At 43.4% G+C, this 12,761-nt stretch overlaps 1 protein-coding gene across 3 annotated transcripts in view; it reads left to right on the forward strand.

Moving 5' to 3' along the window:
- The first annotated feature begins 278 nt into the window (after positions 1–278).
- Positions 279–12,761, forward strand: part of DMTF1 (cyclin D binding myb like transcription factor 1) — a 35,606-nt gene continuing 23,123 nt past the window's right edge. The window contains exons 1-6 of one of the 3 annotated variants that reach the window (XM_006022112.3): positions 279–466; positions 1,127–1,243; positions 2,138–2,257; positions 3,566–3,660; positions 4,412–4,526; positions 11,915–11,991. In XM_006022112.3, coding sequence (XP_006022174.1) covers positions 1,135–1,243; positions 2,138–2,257; positions 3,566–3,660; positions 4,412–4,526; positions 11,915–11,991 — 516 coding nt within the window. In that variant the 5' untranslated portion in view covers positions 279–466; positions 1,127–1,134. Of the gene's footprint in view, positions 467–1,126; positions 1,244–2,137; positions 2,258–3,565; positions 3,661–4,411; positions 4,527–11,882; positions 11,992–12,207; positions 12,442–12,761 lie in introns of those variants that run through there. The other 2 variants (XM_014519243.2, XM_025202305.1) reach the window with 2 other exon arrangements.

Raw genomic sequence — 12,761 nt, forward strand, 5'->3', positions numbered from 1 at the left:
CTGCCCAGCTTGAGAAACAGGTTGGGTAGTTTGCTGTGCAGTTGAAAGTGTGATCCTTCTAGAGCTGAATTGTCTGGACCTGTTTCTTGGGCAGGATCAGCACCACGTCTTGTAGGTAGGGGCTTAACAGAGCAACCACAGGTTTTTGTGTCTCCTTCCCCACCTGCCTTCTTCACTTCAACTACCTGTGATTTCCCTATGAAAATACTGTACTTTATGGTATTTATGCTAAGGAAAGTTATTTTTCCCTTTCATTCTTTCTTCCAGAAACAAGGTGCATGTCTTATTTGCAGGAAAGTGTTATATGAGAAAATATGGCATCTTTGCGGAATTGGGGCCCCACAAAAGGAATTACTTGCCTGCAGTTTGCAGGGACTGAAAGATACAATGTGAAAATAGTCTCTGCATGTTTGAAGGATGCAAAAATCAAGAGATGAGACAATTTTTTTGGCTGGCACCTAGAGTTGTAAGGAAGATGAAATTTAGGAGTGGAAATTTGTACTTGCATATCAGAACTTCCTGACATATATAGATGCTTTAGATTAGACTGTGAAATAGTCTCTTGAAGAGGATTCTGAAAAACTCATTGCTTGGAACTTCTACAATTAGACTGGATTAAAATAATAGAAAATACACCGTATGAAAAAATTCTGCGCTAGCAAGAAGATGGATTAGATATTAGATCTTTAGATCTTTTTTCATTTCTTATTAGTCTCCTGATGTATCAGACTAAATATTTCCCCTAAGCAAGGAAATAAACAATCACCCAATGGATTTGAGCAGATCCTTGCTCTTCTCAAAATGGCAAGTGTGTCCAACTGGTGAAGTGACGCATTTGAAGCCTGCCTCGCTTTGAAATTGTCTTTCATTTTCACAAATGTTCAGGAAAGCAAGATTGGCATGAGATAGTGTCTGAGCATTCATGACAATTCATGGCAATTAAATTTTTCAAGCCCTGGACTTCCTTATACCACACATTGCTCCTCATTGAGTCAATAGGATGTAGATCTCCTTATTCCCTAGAGCAGTTTTGTGCTTCTTACCATTTGTCTCCTGCTTAATGTTCTGCATATTCAGAGTAGATGTCTGCACATAGAAGACTAATGTATTTTGTGGGTTTTTTCAGGTTTGAGTATGAGCACAGTTGAAGAAGAGTCTGACACAGTGACAGTAGAAACCGTGAACTCCGTGACTTTGACCCAGGATACCGACGGGAATCTTATTCTTCATTGCCCTCAGAATGGTATAGAGAACACTTGGCAGCATATGTACTCTCTCTTTTGTTAGTTCTGTATTTTAAGACCATTTTCAAACTTTCCTGGCTTTAGCCCCTGTGTCCTGTCCGTTCGTTCCCCCCCCCCCAGCAGATGAAATCAGTTGAGTTAAGGTTCATTTAGTTTTCCCTCAGGCAGGGCTTTTTTGTGTTCTGGGATCTCCATCCAGAGCCTCTTGTGCTATTGTCAAAACTCTGGACAAGATCTTTCAGTTTGAGAGCATTTTCTTGAGTTACTTTGCTGTGCTATTTTTCATACAGTTTCCTTTCTACATGATTTCTTTCCATCCCCGCCTCCTCCTCACCCTCTCTCCCTCTTTTGTTTCTAGGTGGCTGGTGTTTGGTCCATTAAACCAGTTATTATTATAATAATTTCCGGAAGCTTGTACAGCATCTTTTATGCCTTTGACTGGTGCTTTATAAAAAATACTATTTTAAAAATATAAATCTTGACATTTGCTGCTTACACATAATAATCTTCAAGTCTCCAAATAATTTATATGCATGTTTAATTTTAAGCAGTGCCCTAACTGGCCTAAATGGAACTACTCATGTTCTAAGTTTTAAATTCATGCATGAGAGAATGACAGACTCTTGAGTTTTCCTTTGTTTTTGGAACAAGGTAATTCAGCAACAGTGGTATCTACTAGCAAACTAAATTTCCATGTATGTAGGTATTAAAGGAAGCACTTAAACTGAGCAAGTAATAATTTGTGCCAAGAACAGATATGATGGCAAAGCACCGAGTCAAGCCTCCTTGTCTTTGTTTTAGCTTCAGCATTGTGTTTTGGTCAGCAACAATGGGTTTTTCTTGGCAGTGCTGTATGTTAATACAAAGGACTGTGGATGTGTTTTTATTGATAGAAGCTGATGAAGTAGATTCTGAAGGCAGCACTGAACCTCCACACAAGAGGCTTTGCTTATCAGAGGATGATCAGAGTATCGATGATTCCACTCCATGCATTTCCGTTGTTGCCGTTCCAAGTAAGTCGCTGAATGTTAATCAAAGTGTATGGTTAGATGCATGTTCTTGTACTCTTGGAACAAACATTCATGTGGTAGTAGTTGAAGTGAATACATTGGACACATTGATTTTTAGAAGATTTGCGAATATTTTATTTTCAAGTTTATCAATATTTTACATGCACCACCTATCAACCCTGTGGGTCATAGTATACTTACAACAAGCCCTATATGCCCCTTGGAAAGAGGACAGCAACTAGTTAGCATATGTACAACACAAAGAAGGAGAAGTTGGGAGAAATGCTGCAGCAAGCAATGTATTCTTACAAAAGCACTTGAAATATTTTATGACCAAACAGAACAGGTAGTAGCTCCGTATCCTGAAGTCTCAAGGAAAGGTTTGCACAGTCTCAGTAGATAACATGGTGCTTAAGATCCTGATCTGGAGAAATACATGAGATGCTCCAGTCCTCGTGTTCGTGAGGGGACTGGAGTAACAGAGTAGAGCTACCTGTCTGCTTTTCAAACGGGAAGTTCTTGAGTGAGAAATGGACAGGTGGCTTGCAGTGTTGCTCCCTCTGCTCAGCTCCCAGGCAGTGGGAGCCAAGTGGACTGAGCAGCAGGACAAAGCCTCCTGCCAGCTTCTCAATCTGAAGACTCCAGTGGGAGAGAAACTAACAACTAGCAGCTGGTGGCAGCACCTCCCTTCCCTTCCTGGTGAGGGGCAGAAGCAGCTACCTGCAACATCTTTTCCAGACCTCAGTGACCCCAGTCTCCAGAAGGCACAGGAACCTTTCCCTAAGTTGAGATGCAGGAAATTGTCCAGACATTTATTCTCTCAGGAGAAACTCCCAGGAGTGACTTCTACCTGGTTGGAATCAGATTTCTTCTTCCAGAACCACTATTTTTTTCTCAGGGAGAAAATACTGGAACATCTCTACACCCATAGTATCTACCAAGAGTGCAGCAATTCCCCTGGTAAAAATGGAAAGTCTGTATGTGAGAGTAATAAAAATAAACTAGAGCAGAAAAATTTAAGCCCTCATACTGTCTTGTATGTACCAAGTTAACACTAATTTTGTTTCACATTTAGTGTTACAGCTTAAATATACTGAGAGCTTGGTATAACTGCTTTATAACTGCCTTGGTTCTGAAAGCATTTATTTGAGCTTCATAATGGGTACTGGTAGTGAGCATTATAGTGGTTTTTCTATGACAAAAAAATGCATGCTGGAGCCCAGCTGTACAGAAATTTGCAGAGCAATTATAGTCTGTAAATCCTGTACTATTCCGGAAGTAAGCTAGGCTACTAATTTAGTTGTTTTCAAGTTTCAGAAAATGATCCAAGCTTTGAGGTGACTATGACTGCTACGACTGAGGTAGCTGATGATGAGATTAATGAAGGAACTGTTACTCAGATCCAGGTACAGTTAAGGTTCAAATTTGCTGCACTGTCTTTTAATTAATTGTCATCTATGCATACACCTTAATTTAAGAAGCACAATGTTTGATTGAAGTGGGGATATATACCCTTTTTTAAAAATAAAACTGATACAGTATGACACTGGTCTTTTTAGAGGATCTTCCACTAAAAATACAAGTTACATGTTTTAATAAGAAAAATATGATTTTGAGTTAATTTTTAGTCCCAAAAGGGGTTGCATTAAGGGGTTGCATGTAATAGGCATAATGCACATGCAGTGATTTGTTTTATGATGAGCCACAAAAATTAGAGTTTTTAACTTTCAAATGGGTCCACTGTCAAGATAGAGAATGTTTTGGCCTAGTAATCATCCTCTGCCCTCACAGAATACTTTACGTGTTTTAAGTGGTTTACAAACATTGGGTCCTGTTCTTTCTGGTTGGCTTCAGTGGAGTATCTTAGTATTAATTTCATTTAGAGCAGTACAAGGGAGATTGTCTAATTAATACTCAAAACACCATTAATAGTTAGGTTAGTACATTTGTTAATTCTGTTTGTGCTGCTTAAAAAAGGAAAATGTCCTATTTTGTTTTGGAAAGGATGCTGTCTTGGCAACCAGTAAGGTGAACTAATGTGACATGTCCATCTTTCTTCTGCATGTTGTCTGCTTGCTAAGTATTGCATGTTAAATTCAAGATGAGAGAATAAATGTTAAATCAGTTAATAAGATCTCTTCAATTAATCTTTTCAAGATTCTTCAGAATGAGCAGCTGGATGAAATCTCCCCTCTAGGCAATGAAGAAGTGTCAGCTGTTAGTCAAGCCTGGTTTACAACCAAAGAGGATAAAGATTCCCTAACAAATAAAGGTAGGGTATTTAGCCCCAGATCCCTGCCCTCTCCACCCCTATATGCAGAAAGCTGAGCTGATATGCATAGCAAGTATGTGGAAGTACTTCATATACTGCATAAAATAACCAGTTTTCTGGTGCAGGGTCTGTGCCTATTTTGTTAATGGAAATAAGTAGGGTCAAGCCTAAAACTTGAAATAGTTACTTCCTATAATGGGAAAAAAGCAAGTCCTCCTATGTCCCAGACAAAGGGCAAGATCAAGAACAGAGAGGGCAAAGTTGCAGCATAAGCATATTGAAGTGTATGGTACAAGTAGTTATAAAAATATTGATTTTATGCTATATATAAATGGCCTACTTAATTTGGCTTTACTCTTACTTTCCTAGCTAAAATTAATGCTAAATGAATCCTGCATTTGTGATTGTACAACCAAAAAATATGTTCTTAGTCCCTCTCTTTTTTTCACTCTTGATGGAGAAGGATAAAGGCAGAGCTCAAATGTAGCTTCCTTTTAGAGAGAGGGAACTAACGTTGGAAAGCTTCCAAGCCTGGCACTAATTCTAAGGGTGGCGATTACCTCAAGAGACCCTGCTGTATAGCATCACAAGTCTCTTTTTGGTCTGAAAAGAACCAAGACCTTTTAAAAGCTTCACAGGAGTTAAGCTGAGTGCTGTAGTGCTCTGCAGCATATACTGCTCTGTGTCACAGCAGGATGAAAATTTTCATGGATGTTTTTTCAGAAAAAAAATAACCTTTCCAAGGATATGCTATTTTTTCTCTCAAATAACAAACAAAATAGTTCTGGCACTTTCTTCCCCCTCTCTCTCTTTCATTGGAAAAATAGGACAGAAAAATCAAAAAACTTCTGAAACCAGTTCTAAATAAGAACTGTTCTGAGAATTTTTGAACAAAAAAAAAATGATTTTCCTTCATAACTTTTCATAGAAACAAATTGCCTTTTTCTGACCTCCTCTCTTTCACTGGTCTAGAGAGGGAGAAGGTAAAAGAAGAGCAGTGCAATGGGAATGGGAAACTCAAAAGTTGATGGCAGGGAGAAATGAGCAGCTACATTATGTGGGCATGTCTACATATGCAAATGCTGCTGGACAGGTTTACTCCAGAGTAACTTACTCTGCAGTAAACCCACCCTGGGCAGGTGTCTACACATGCGCCCATTTGGGAGCAGATTTGCAGCTCCTGGCAGGAGTCTGCTTCCAACCAATTTGGCCCTGCACTGGCCACCTGCAGCAGCCAGGTGGAAGAGCTCCCTCTGGGTGCTAGCCCAGGGGCTGGCAGGGAGTAGAGGGCCAAAAGACAGCTGTCTCCTTGTGGGGGCTGGGAGATTGCTTATTGCTGCCTGCTGCCTGCTGCCAGGGCGGGCTCAGGTGGCTCAGCCCAGGCAGGGACAATGTCCCCCTGCCCCAGCAGCAAGGAGCACCCGGCCCCGTCTCCCTGATCGGGAACAGGAGGCTTGGAAAAACTGCGAGGGAGGGGCAGGTCCCAGCCCCGTGCCCCAATGTGCCAGTGGGGGATCTAGCAGTGAGCCCCCAGCTGGGCAGTGATTCCCCACGTAGTTGGGGGCTTGCTGCTAGCTGCCCCACCGGAGAATCGGGGCAGAGGGCTGGGACCTGCCCCTGCCCTGCAGCTTGTTCCAAGCCCTATGCCTCAATCACCCAATCAGGGCACGGGGATGAGAAAAAGCTGCAAGGCTGAGACCTGCCCCAAACCAGGGCAGTTGCCAGGCTGCATGGGGAAGGCTGCACATGCACATTTCCCCACGCAGCCTGGGACTGGCTGGGAACTGTCCTGGTCTGGGACAAGTCCCAGCCAGCTCCAGGCTGAGCGGGGAACTCTCCCTGTGCAGGGAGTTCCTAGCCCCTGCTCTGTGATCGCAGAGCTGGGATGAAGCAATCTCCCAGCCCCTCTTAGCAATTGCGAGGCAGAGGCTAAGAGCTCCCTGCTGCTGGGTCAGGGGGATGTTGTCCCCACCCAAGCTTCAGGAGCGGAGCCCACCCCTGCAGCAGGCAGTTCCTGGGGGCTGGGAGCAATCTACACGTGCCTTACTTCACAGTAATTAATCATCAGTTAATTTGCTACTTGCATTTGCAGATGCTATTTGTATCTACACGAGCAGCAGACTGCACAATTGTTACTGTGTAGTTATTACTTGCATAAGTAAGTACAAAATGACTGTGCAGTAGCAGTGAGATACTGTTCAGTAGCTTGTTACTACTGCGCAGTACTGATGCCATATGGTTAGTGCCCAGCAATGCTACTGTGCGGTAATACAAGCTACTGCACAGTAGCGTCTCGTCTAGACGCTCCCAGTCATTTGCTCTACTGTGCAGTAAAGTGTCTCGTGTAGACATGCCCAGTGAAGCCATATTATTGGATCAATTCTGTGGATTTCATTTACTGGCCCTGGCAGCGGGCATGTGTAGTTTTAACAGCTGCTAATCTTCCTCTGTTTTCTGCATCCGCAATATTTCTTGAATCTACAGAGCTTTTAAGCTCCCCAGTATGGTTAAGGGCTTGCAGGCCAAGCCCTGTGAGGAGAGACTGGGGCACCTGGACCTCTTCAGCCTCCGCAAGAGAAGGTTGAGAGGCGACCTTGTGGCTGCCTATAAGTTCATCACGGGGGGCACAGAAGGGAATTGGTGAGGTTTTATTCACCAAGGTGCCCCTTGGGGTTACAAGAAATAATGGCCACAAGCTAGCAGAGAGCAGATTTAGATTGGACATTAGGAAGAACTTCTTCACAGTTAGAGTGGCCAGGGTCTGGAACGGGCTCCCAAGGGAGGTGGTGCTCTCCCCTACCCTGGGGGTCTTCAAGAGGAGGTTCGATGAGTATCTAGCTGGGGTTGTTGAGCCCCAGCTCAAGTCTGGGATCTTGCCCGGTATGCAAAGGCCAATAAAGATACCAGGGGTGAAAGTATAAAGAAGATTTATTGCTAGCAATACAAGGTGCAAGCGGAATAATTTCACGTAACAAGCACCCAGTTTCTTAATTCTAAGCATCTTTTATACAGGAGTATTGGACCTTCATAAGCATTCTTGTTTGCTAATACCTCACAGGGTCATCTAGACCCAGCACTCTTATTTTTGAACAAAAAAAAAATGATTTTCCTTCATAACTTTTCATAGAAACAAATTGCCTTTTTCTGACCTCCTCTCTTTCACTGGTCTAGAGAGGGAGAAGGTAAAAGAAGAGCAGTGCAATGGGAATGGGAAACTCAAAAGTTGATGGCAGGGAGAAATGAGCAGCTACATTATGTGGGCATGTCTACATATGCAAATGCTGCTGGACAGGTTTACTCCAGAGTAACTTACTCTGCAGTAAACCCACCCTGGGCAGGTGTCTACACATGCGCCCATTTGGGAGCAGATTTGCAGCTCCTGGCAGGAGTCTGCTTCCAACCAATTTGGCCCTGCACTGGCCACCTGCAGCAGCCAGGTGGAAGAGCTCCCTCTGGGTGCTAGCCCAGGGGCTGGCAGGGAGTAGAGGGCCAAAAGACAGCTGTCTCCTTGTGGGGGCTGGGAGATTGCTTATTGCTGCCTGCTGCCTGCTGCCAGGGCGGGCTCAGGTGGCTCAGCCCAGGCAGGGACAATGTCCCCCTGCCCCAGCAGCAAGGAGCACCCGGCCCCGTCTCCCTGATCGGGAACAGGAGGCTTGGAAAAACTGCGAGGGAGGGGCAGGTCCCAGCCCCGTGCCCCAATGTGCCAGTGGGGGATCTAGCAGTGAGCCCCCAGCTGGGCAGGGATTCCCCACGTAGTTGGGGGCTTGCTGCTAGCTGCCCCACCGGAGAATCGGGGCAGAGGGCTGGGACCTGCCCCTGCCCTGCAGCTTGTTCCAAGCCCTATGCCTCAATCACCCAATCAGGGCACGGGGATGAGAAAAAGCTGCAAGGCTGAGACCTGCCCCAAACCAGGGCAGTTGCCAGGCTGCATGGGGAAGGCTGCACATGCACATTTCCCCACGCAGCCTGGGACTGGCTGGGAACTGTCCTGGTCTGGGACAAGTCCCAGCCAGCTCCAGGCTGAGCGGGGAACTCTCCCTGTGCAGGGAGTTCCTAGCCCCTGCTCTGTGATCGCAGAGCTGGGATGAAGCAATCTCCCAGCCCCTCTTAGCAATTGCGAGGCAGAGGCTAAGAGCTCCCTGCTGCTGGGTCAGGGGGATGTTGTCCCCACCCAAGCTTCAGGAGCGGAGCCCACCCCTGCAGCAGGCAGTTCCTGGGGGCTGGGAGCAATCTACACGTGCCTTACTTCACAGTAATTAATCATCAGTTAATTTGCTACTTGCATTTGCAGATGCTATTTGTATCTACACGAGCAGCAGACTGCACAATTGTTACTGTGTAGTTATTACTTGCATAAGTAAGTACAAAATGACTGTGCAGTAGCAGTGAGATACTGTTCAGTAGCTTGTTACTACTGCGCAGTACTGATGCCATATGGTTAGTGCCCAGCAATGCTACTGTGCGGTAATACAAGCTACTGCACAGTAGCGTCTCGTCTAGACGCTCCCAGTCATTTGCTCTACTGTGCAGTAAAGTGTCTCGTGTAGACATGCCCAGTGAAGCCATATTATTGGATCAATTCTGTGGATTTCATTTACTGGCCCTGGCAGCGGGCATGTGTAGTTTTAACAGCTGCTAATCTTCCTCTGTTTTCTGCATCCGCAATATTTCTTGAATCTACAGAGCTTTTAAGCTCCCCAGTATGGTTAAGGGCTTGCAGGCCAAGCCCTGTGAGGAGAGACTGGGGCACCTGGACCTCTTCAGCCTCCGCAAGAGAAGGTTGAGAGGCGACCTTGTGGCTGCCTATAAGTTCATCACGGGGGGCACAGAAGGGAATTGGTGAGGTTTTATTCACCAAGGTGCCCCTTGGGGTTACAAGAAATAATGGCCACAAGCTAGCAGAGAGCAGATTTAGATTGGACATTAGGAAGAACTTCTTCACAGTTAGAGTGGCCAGGGTCTGGAACGGGCTCCCAAGGGAGGTGGTGCTCTCCCCTACCCTGGGAGTCTTCAAGAGGCATCTGGCTGGGGTCATCTTACCCCAGCCCTCTTTCCTGCCTATGCAGGGGGTTGGACTTGATGATCTGTTGAGGTCCCTTCTGACCCTAGCATCTATGAATCTATGAATATTTACTCCAGGGACTGAGGAAGCGGTAGTCTAGCAAAGACATCAGTCCATATACTCTAGCATTCATGAGGCGGGAGCATTAAGTAGTAGTAGTAACAACACCTGAAATAAGTTTTTAAAAAATTTTTGTAAACCGTTGAAGGAACCACTCCTTTAATTCACATTTTGAGAGAGCTGAAATTTGCAGCAGCCTACTTCAGAGTCCGTTTTGTGCACAGGCTACACAGACAATCCACGCGAAAAGGAATGCACAGATTGTAAGTGAATGACTTGAATTTTGCAACAACTTGGTAGGCCTTAAGATGGTGAGTGGGGTGGAACAGAGGGCTTATGCTTCTACTTCACATATATCAAAATCTTGTGCCCTAAAGCAGTGTTTCCCAAATTGTGACTGCCAAGAGTTCTTGCTGGGGCCTTGATAGAGAGTTGGCTAGTCACATGCTACTGGGTGTCCTCATTTTCAGGAGTTGTGTCATTAAAAGAAAAAATACACTAAAACATCTTTCATATTACTTTCTCACAGGCATGTTATTGTAAATTGCAGGTGGCTTATGTATTTGTGGATTGATGAGAGGGTGGTCTGTGTGCTTGTAAGTGGAAAGGGAGGTGTTGCTGGAGATAATCTTTCTAATAAAACACACTGCATAATGAAAAAATTGTAAACTCTGACCTACTAGCTGGACCCTGCTTGAAGGTCTCCACTTTGTGTCAGAAACAACACCGTTCTAGGCGTCCCAGTACCTTTCCCTCACATAGCAAAAAGATGGAGCCTGTGTTGCTCATACAGGCAGCGTGTGCTGCCATCTTTATATTCACTTTTCACCATTAGGTAGGTGTCGAATATGTTTTTCAAGCCCTCTGACAGATTATATGAAACTTAGTTATAAGTAGGCACATACAGCAAAAGCATAATACAGTTCCTTTCTTCATATAATTATTAGAGGATGTATCACAGCAAGACTAGCCCTTTTTCTTTACGTTGGTTCCTGTGCTCCGATGGAAGTGTTATTCCAAGGACTTTTAACTACTAGTGTATTTTGCCTTTGGAACCTCATGGATCTCTCTGTAGCTTGCTTTGGGGAGAGAAAAAGCTTAGGGCCATGGGGCATTAGGAAAGAACACTCTTAGCAGGAACAGAATTAGCAATGATGACTATACTTCTGATTATAATTAGGTTTAAACAAAATTTCTTTGACAGATTGTCTCCAAATTAGCTAGCTGATAATTGGCACCCCAAAAAGGAAATACACGGGTTTTCTAAGCAGATGGACATGTTGCCAACATGCACCAATACCTGAAGTGGGTCACTAGCACATCCTTAATTATGAGGGATTTGTAGAGTAGATCTGCCACTATATGGTGTGAGAATGAGAAGAAGCTTTTTAAAAAATAAAAGAACAGAGGAGGTTATTTTTCACTTCATTTTGCTACTGGATCACAGTGTTTAAGGATTGCAGCCTTATCTCTGAATCAAAGTGATGGATTGTTTTGACTTGTAAAACTTATGTGGCCAGGAGATTACCAAGTGTGGTTTGCTTTTATTGATTTGACATTTTCTATTTGAGAAATCCCGCGCACACAGTGGGGTCTATCTCTTGACTGTCACCTGGAGAACTCCCAGTGAACATAATTAAAGACCTAGGGCCCAGTGCTGCCAACACTGCTAAGCACAGAGCTTATTACCCTTGCCTGTATGGGGCGCACCCAGAGCAGGCAGTGATCCTTGCATATAAGATATGTAACATGAGGCTGTGGAGTTGCCAACTCTTGCAGTTTTATCATCAGTTGTATTTTCTTTTTAAGTGCCAGCTGCCAGTTCCCATTGAAACTTCAGAGAATTTCTGATTTCATTTTTTAAAAAGCAAGTCTTTAGTCCTTGCAGTTGCAGAGGAAAACTTGAAAATAGGACTTGGGAGCACCCTAATGATTTGAAAACCAGAAGGCAAAGAAAGAGGTTTCATCTTTTCATTAAAAAAACAAAAAAACAAAACCTTATTATTATTTTGTAAGCTAACGTTTTGATTTTGGGAGCCCAGTGTATAATTTTTTAATATTTGACACTGACAAATGTCAAATATTCCCAAATCCCAAACTCAGAAATAGGTTGGTTGTTTGTAAATTATACATAATTTCTGCTGGTCTATTTAGTTTGTGTCTCTTCCATCTTTTCCTTTTTTTAATTGCTTTCTGCCTTTGATTTTTTTTTCCTCTACCATGCTGATTTTCAGAATTGTGATTAGTTTGTCTTTGCTCTTTGAAGGCCATAAATGGAAGCAGGGAATGTGGTCAAAGGAAGAAATTGACATTTTGATGAGTAACATTGAACGTTATTTAAAGGTATGTTTTACAGCATATTGGTCTTCTAATTAAACTGGTTGCACTGGCTCTGCCCTGCGTTATTTAAAATTTGCTTTCTGTAGAACTTCCGAAGAGTATGCAAATAGCCTTTCCTGAACAGTGTATAATAAAACTGCCTACAATTTGTTTGAAATATAATAAAAATGTTTCTATGTTTACAGTTTTTAAGTATAACTATATTTATTGTACCCATAGCTGGAGTTTAAGACCAGGTCAGATCTTTTTGCAGCACTTCAAATTTGCACTTGCAAATTTAGAACATCTTGTTTTAAAATTGCCCATCAAGATGCTCAAGTGGCATAATCTGTTTGAGCACGTGTTAACTTCCTGGAAATCATGGTGACATCAGAAGAAGTACTTAAAGCTACAAGGTGGGGGCTGGATCCAGCCTCTGTTAGCACACCTTTGAACATCTCAGCATTCGTTTCGGTATGATTGCCTAGTTGCATTGGTATTTGAATTTATACACACAGACTTGTGCGGATGTAGAAATAGAGGTGATTGATTTTTTGATTTTTTTTAATCCGGCCAAATTAATAAAGCACTCCACCCTTCATGAATTACTTATAAACCTCTGAATCAACGCTGACATATTTGTTAAAGTGTAATTGACTGTACTTTTCCCATTTATGTTGTTTGCTTATCTTGGATAACTAAACTAAAGTACCAGAGTTAAGCAAACTGGTCAGTTTTACCAGGAATTTTCTCTTCAAGTTTTCATGTACTATAGCAGTGTGGGGGGCCCACCT

Source organism: Alligator sinensis, unplaced genomic scaffold (genome assembly GCF_000455745.1).
Source record: "Alligator sinensis unplaced genomic scaffold, ASM45574v1 scaffold1216_1, whole genome shotgun sequence".
In the NCBI taxonomy this organism is placed as follows: domain Eukaryota; kingdom Metazoa; phylum Chordata; order Crocodylia; family Alligatoridae; genus Alligator; species Alligator sinensis.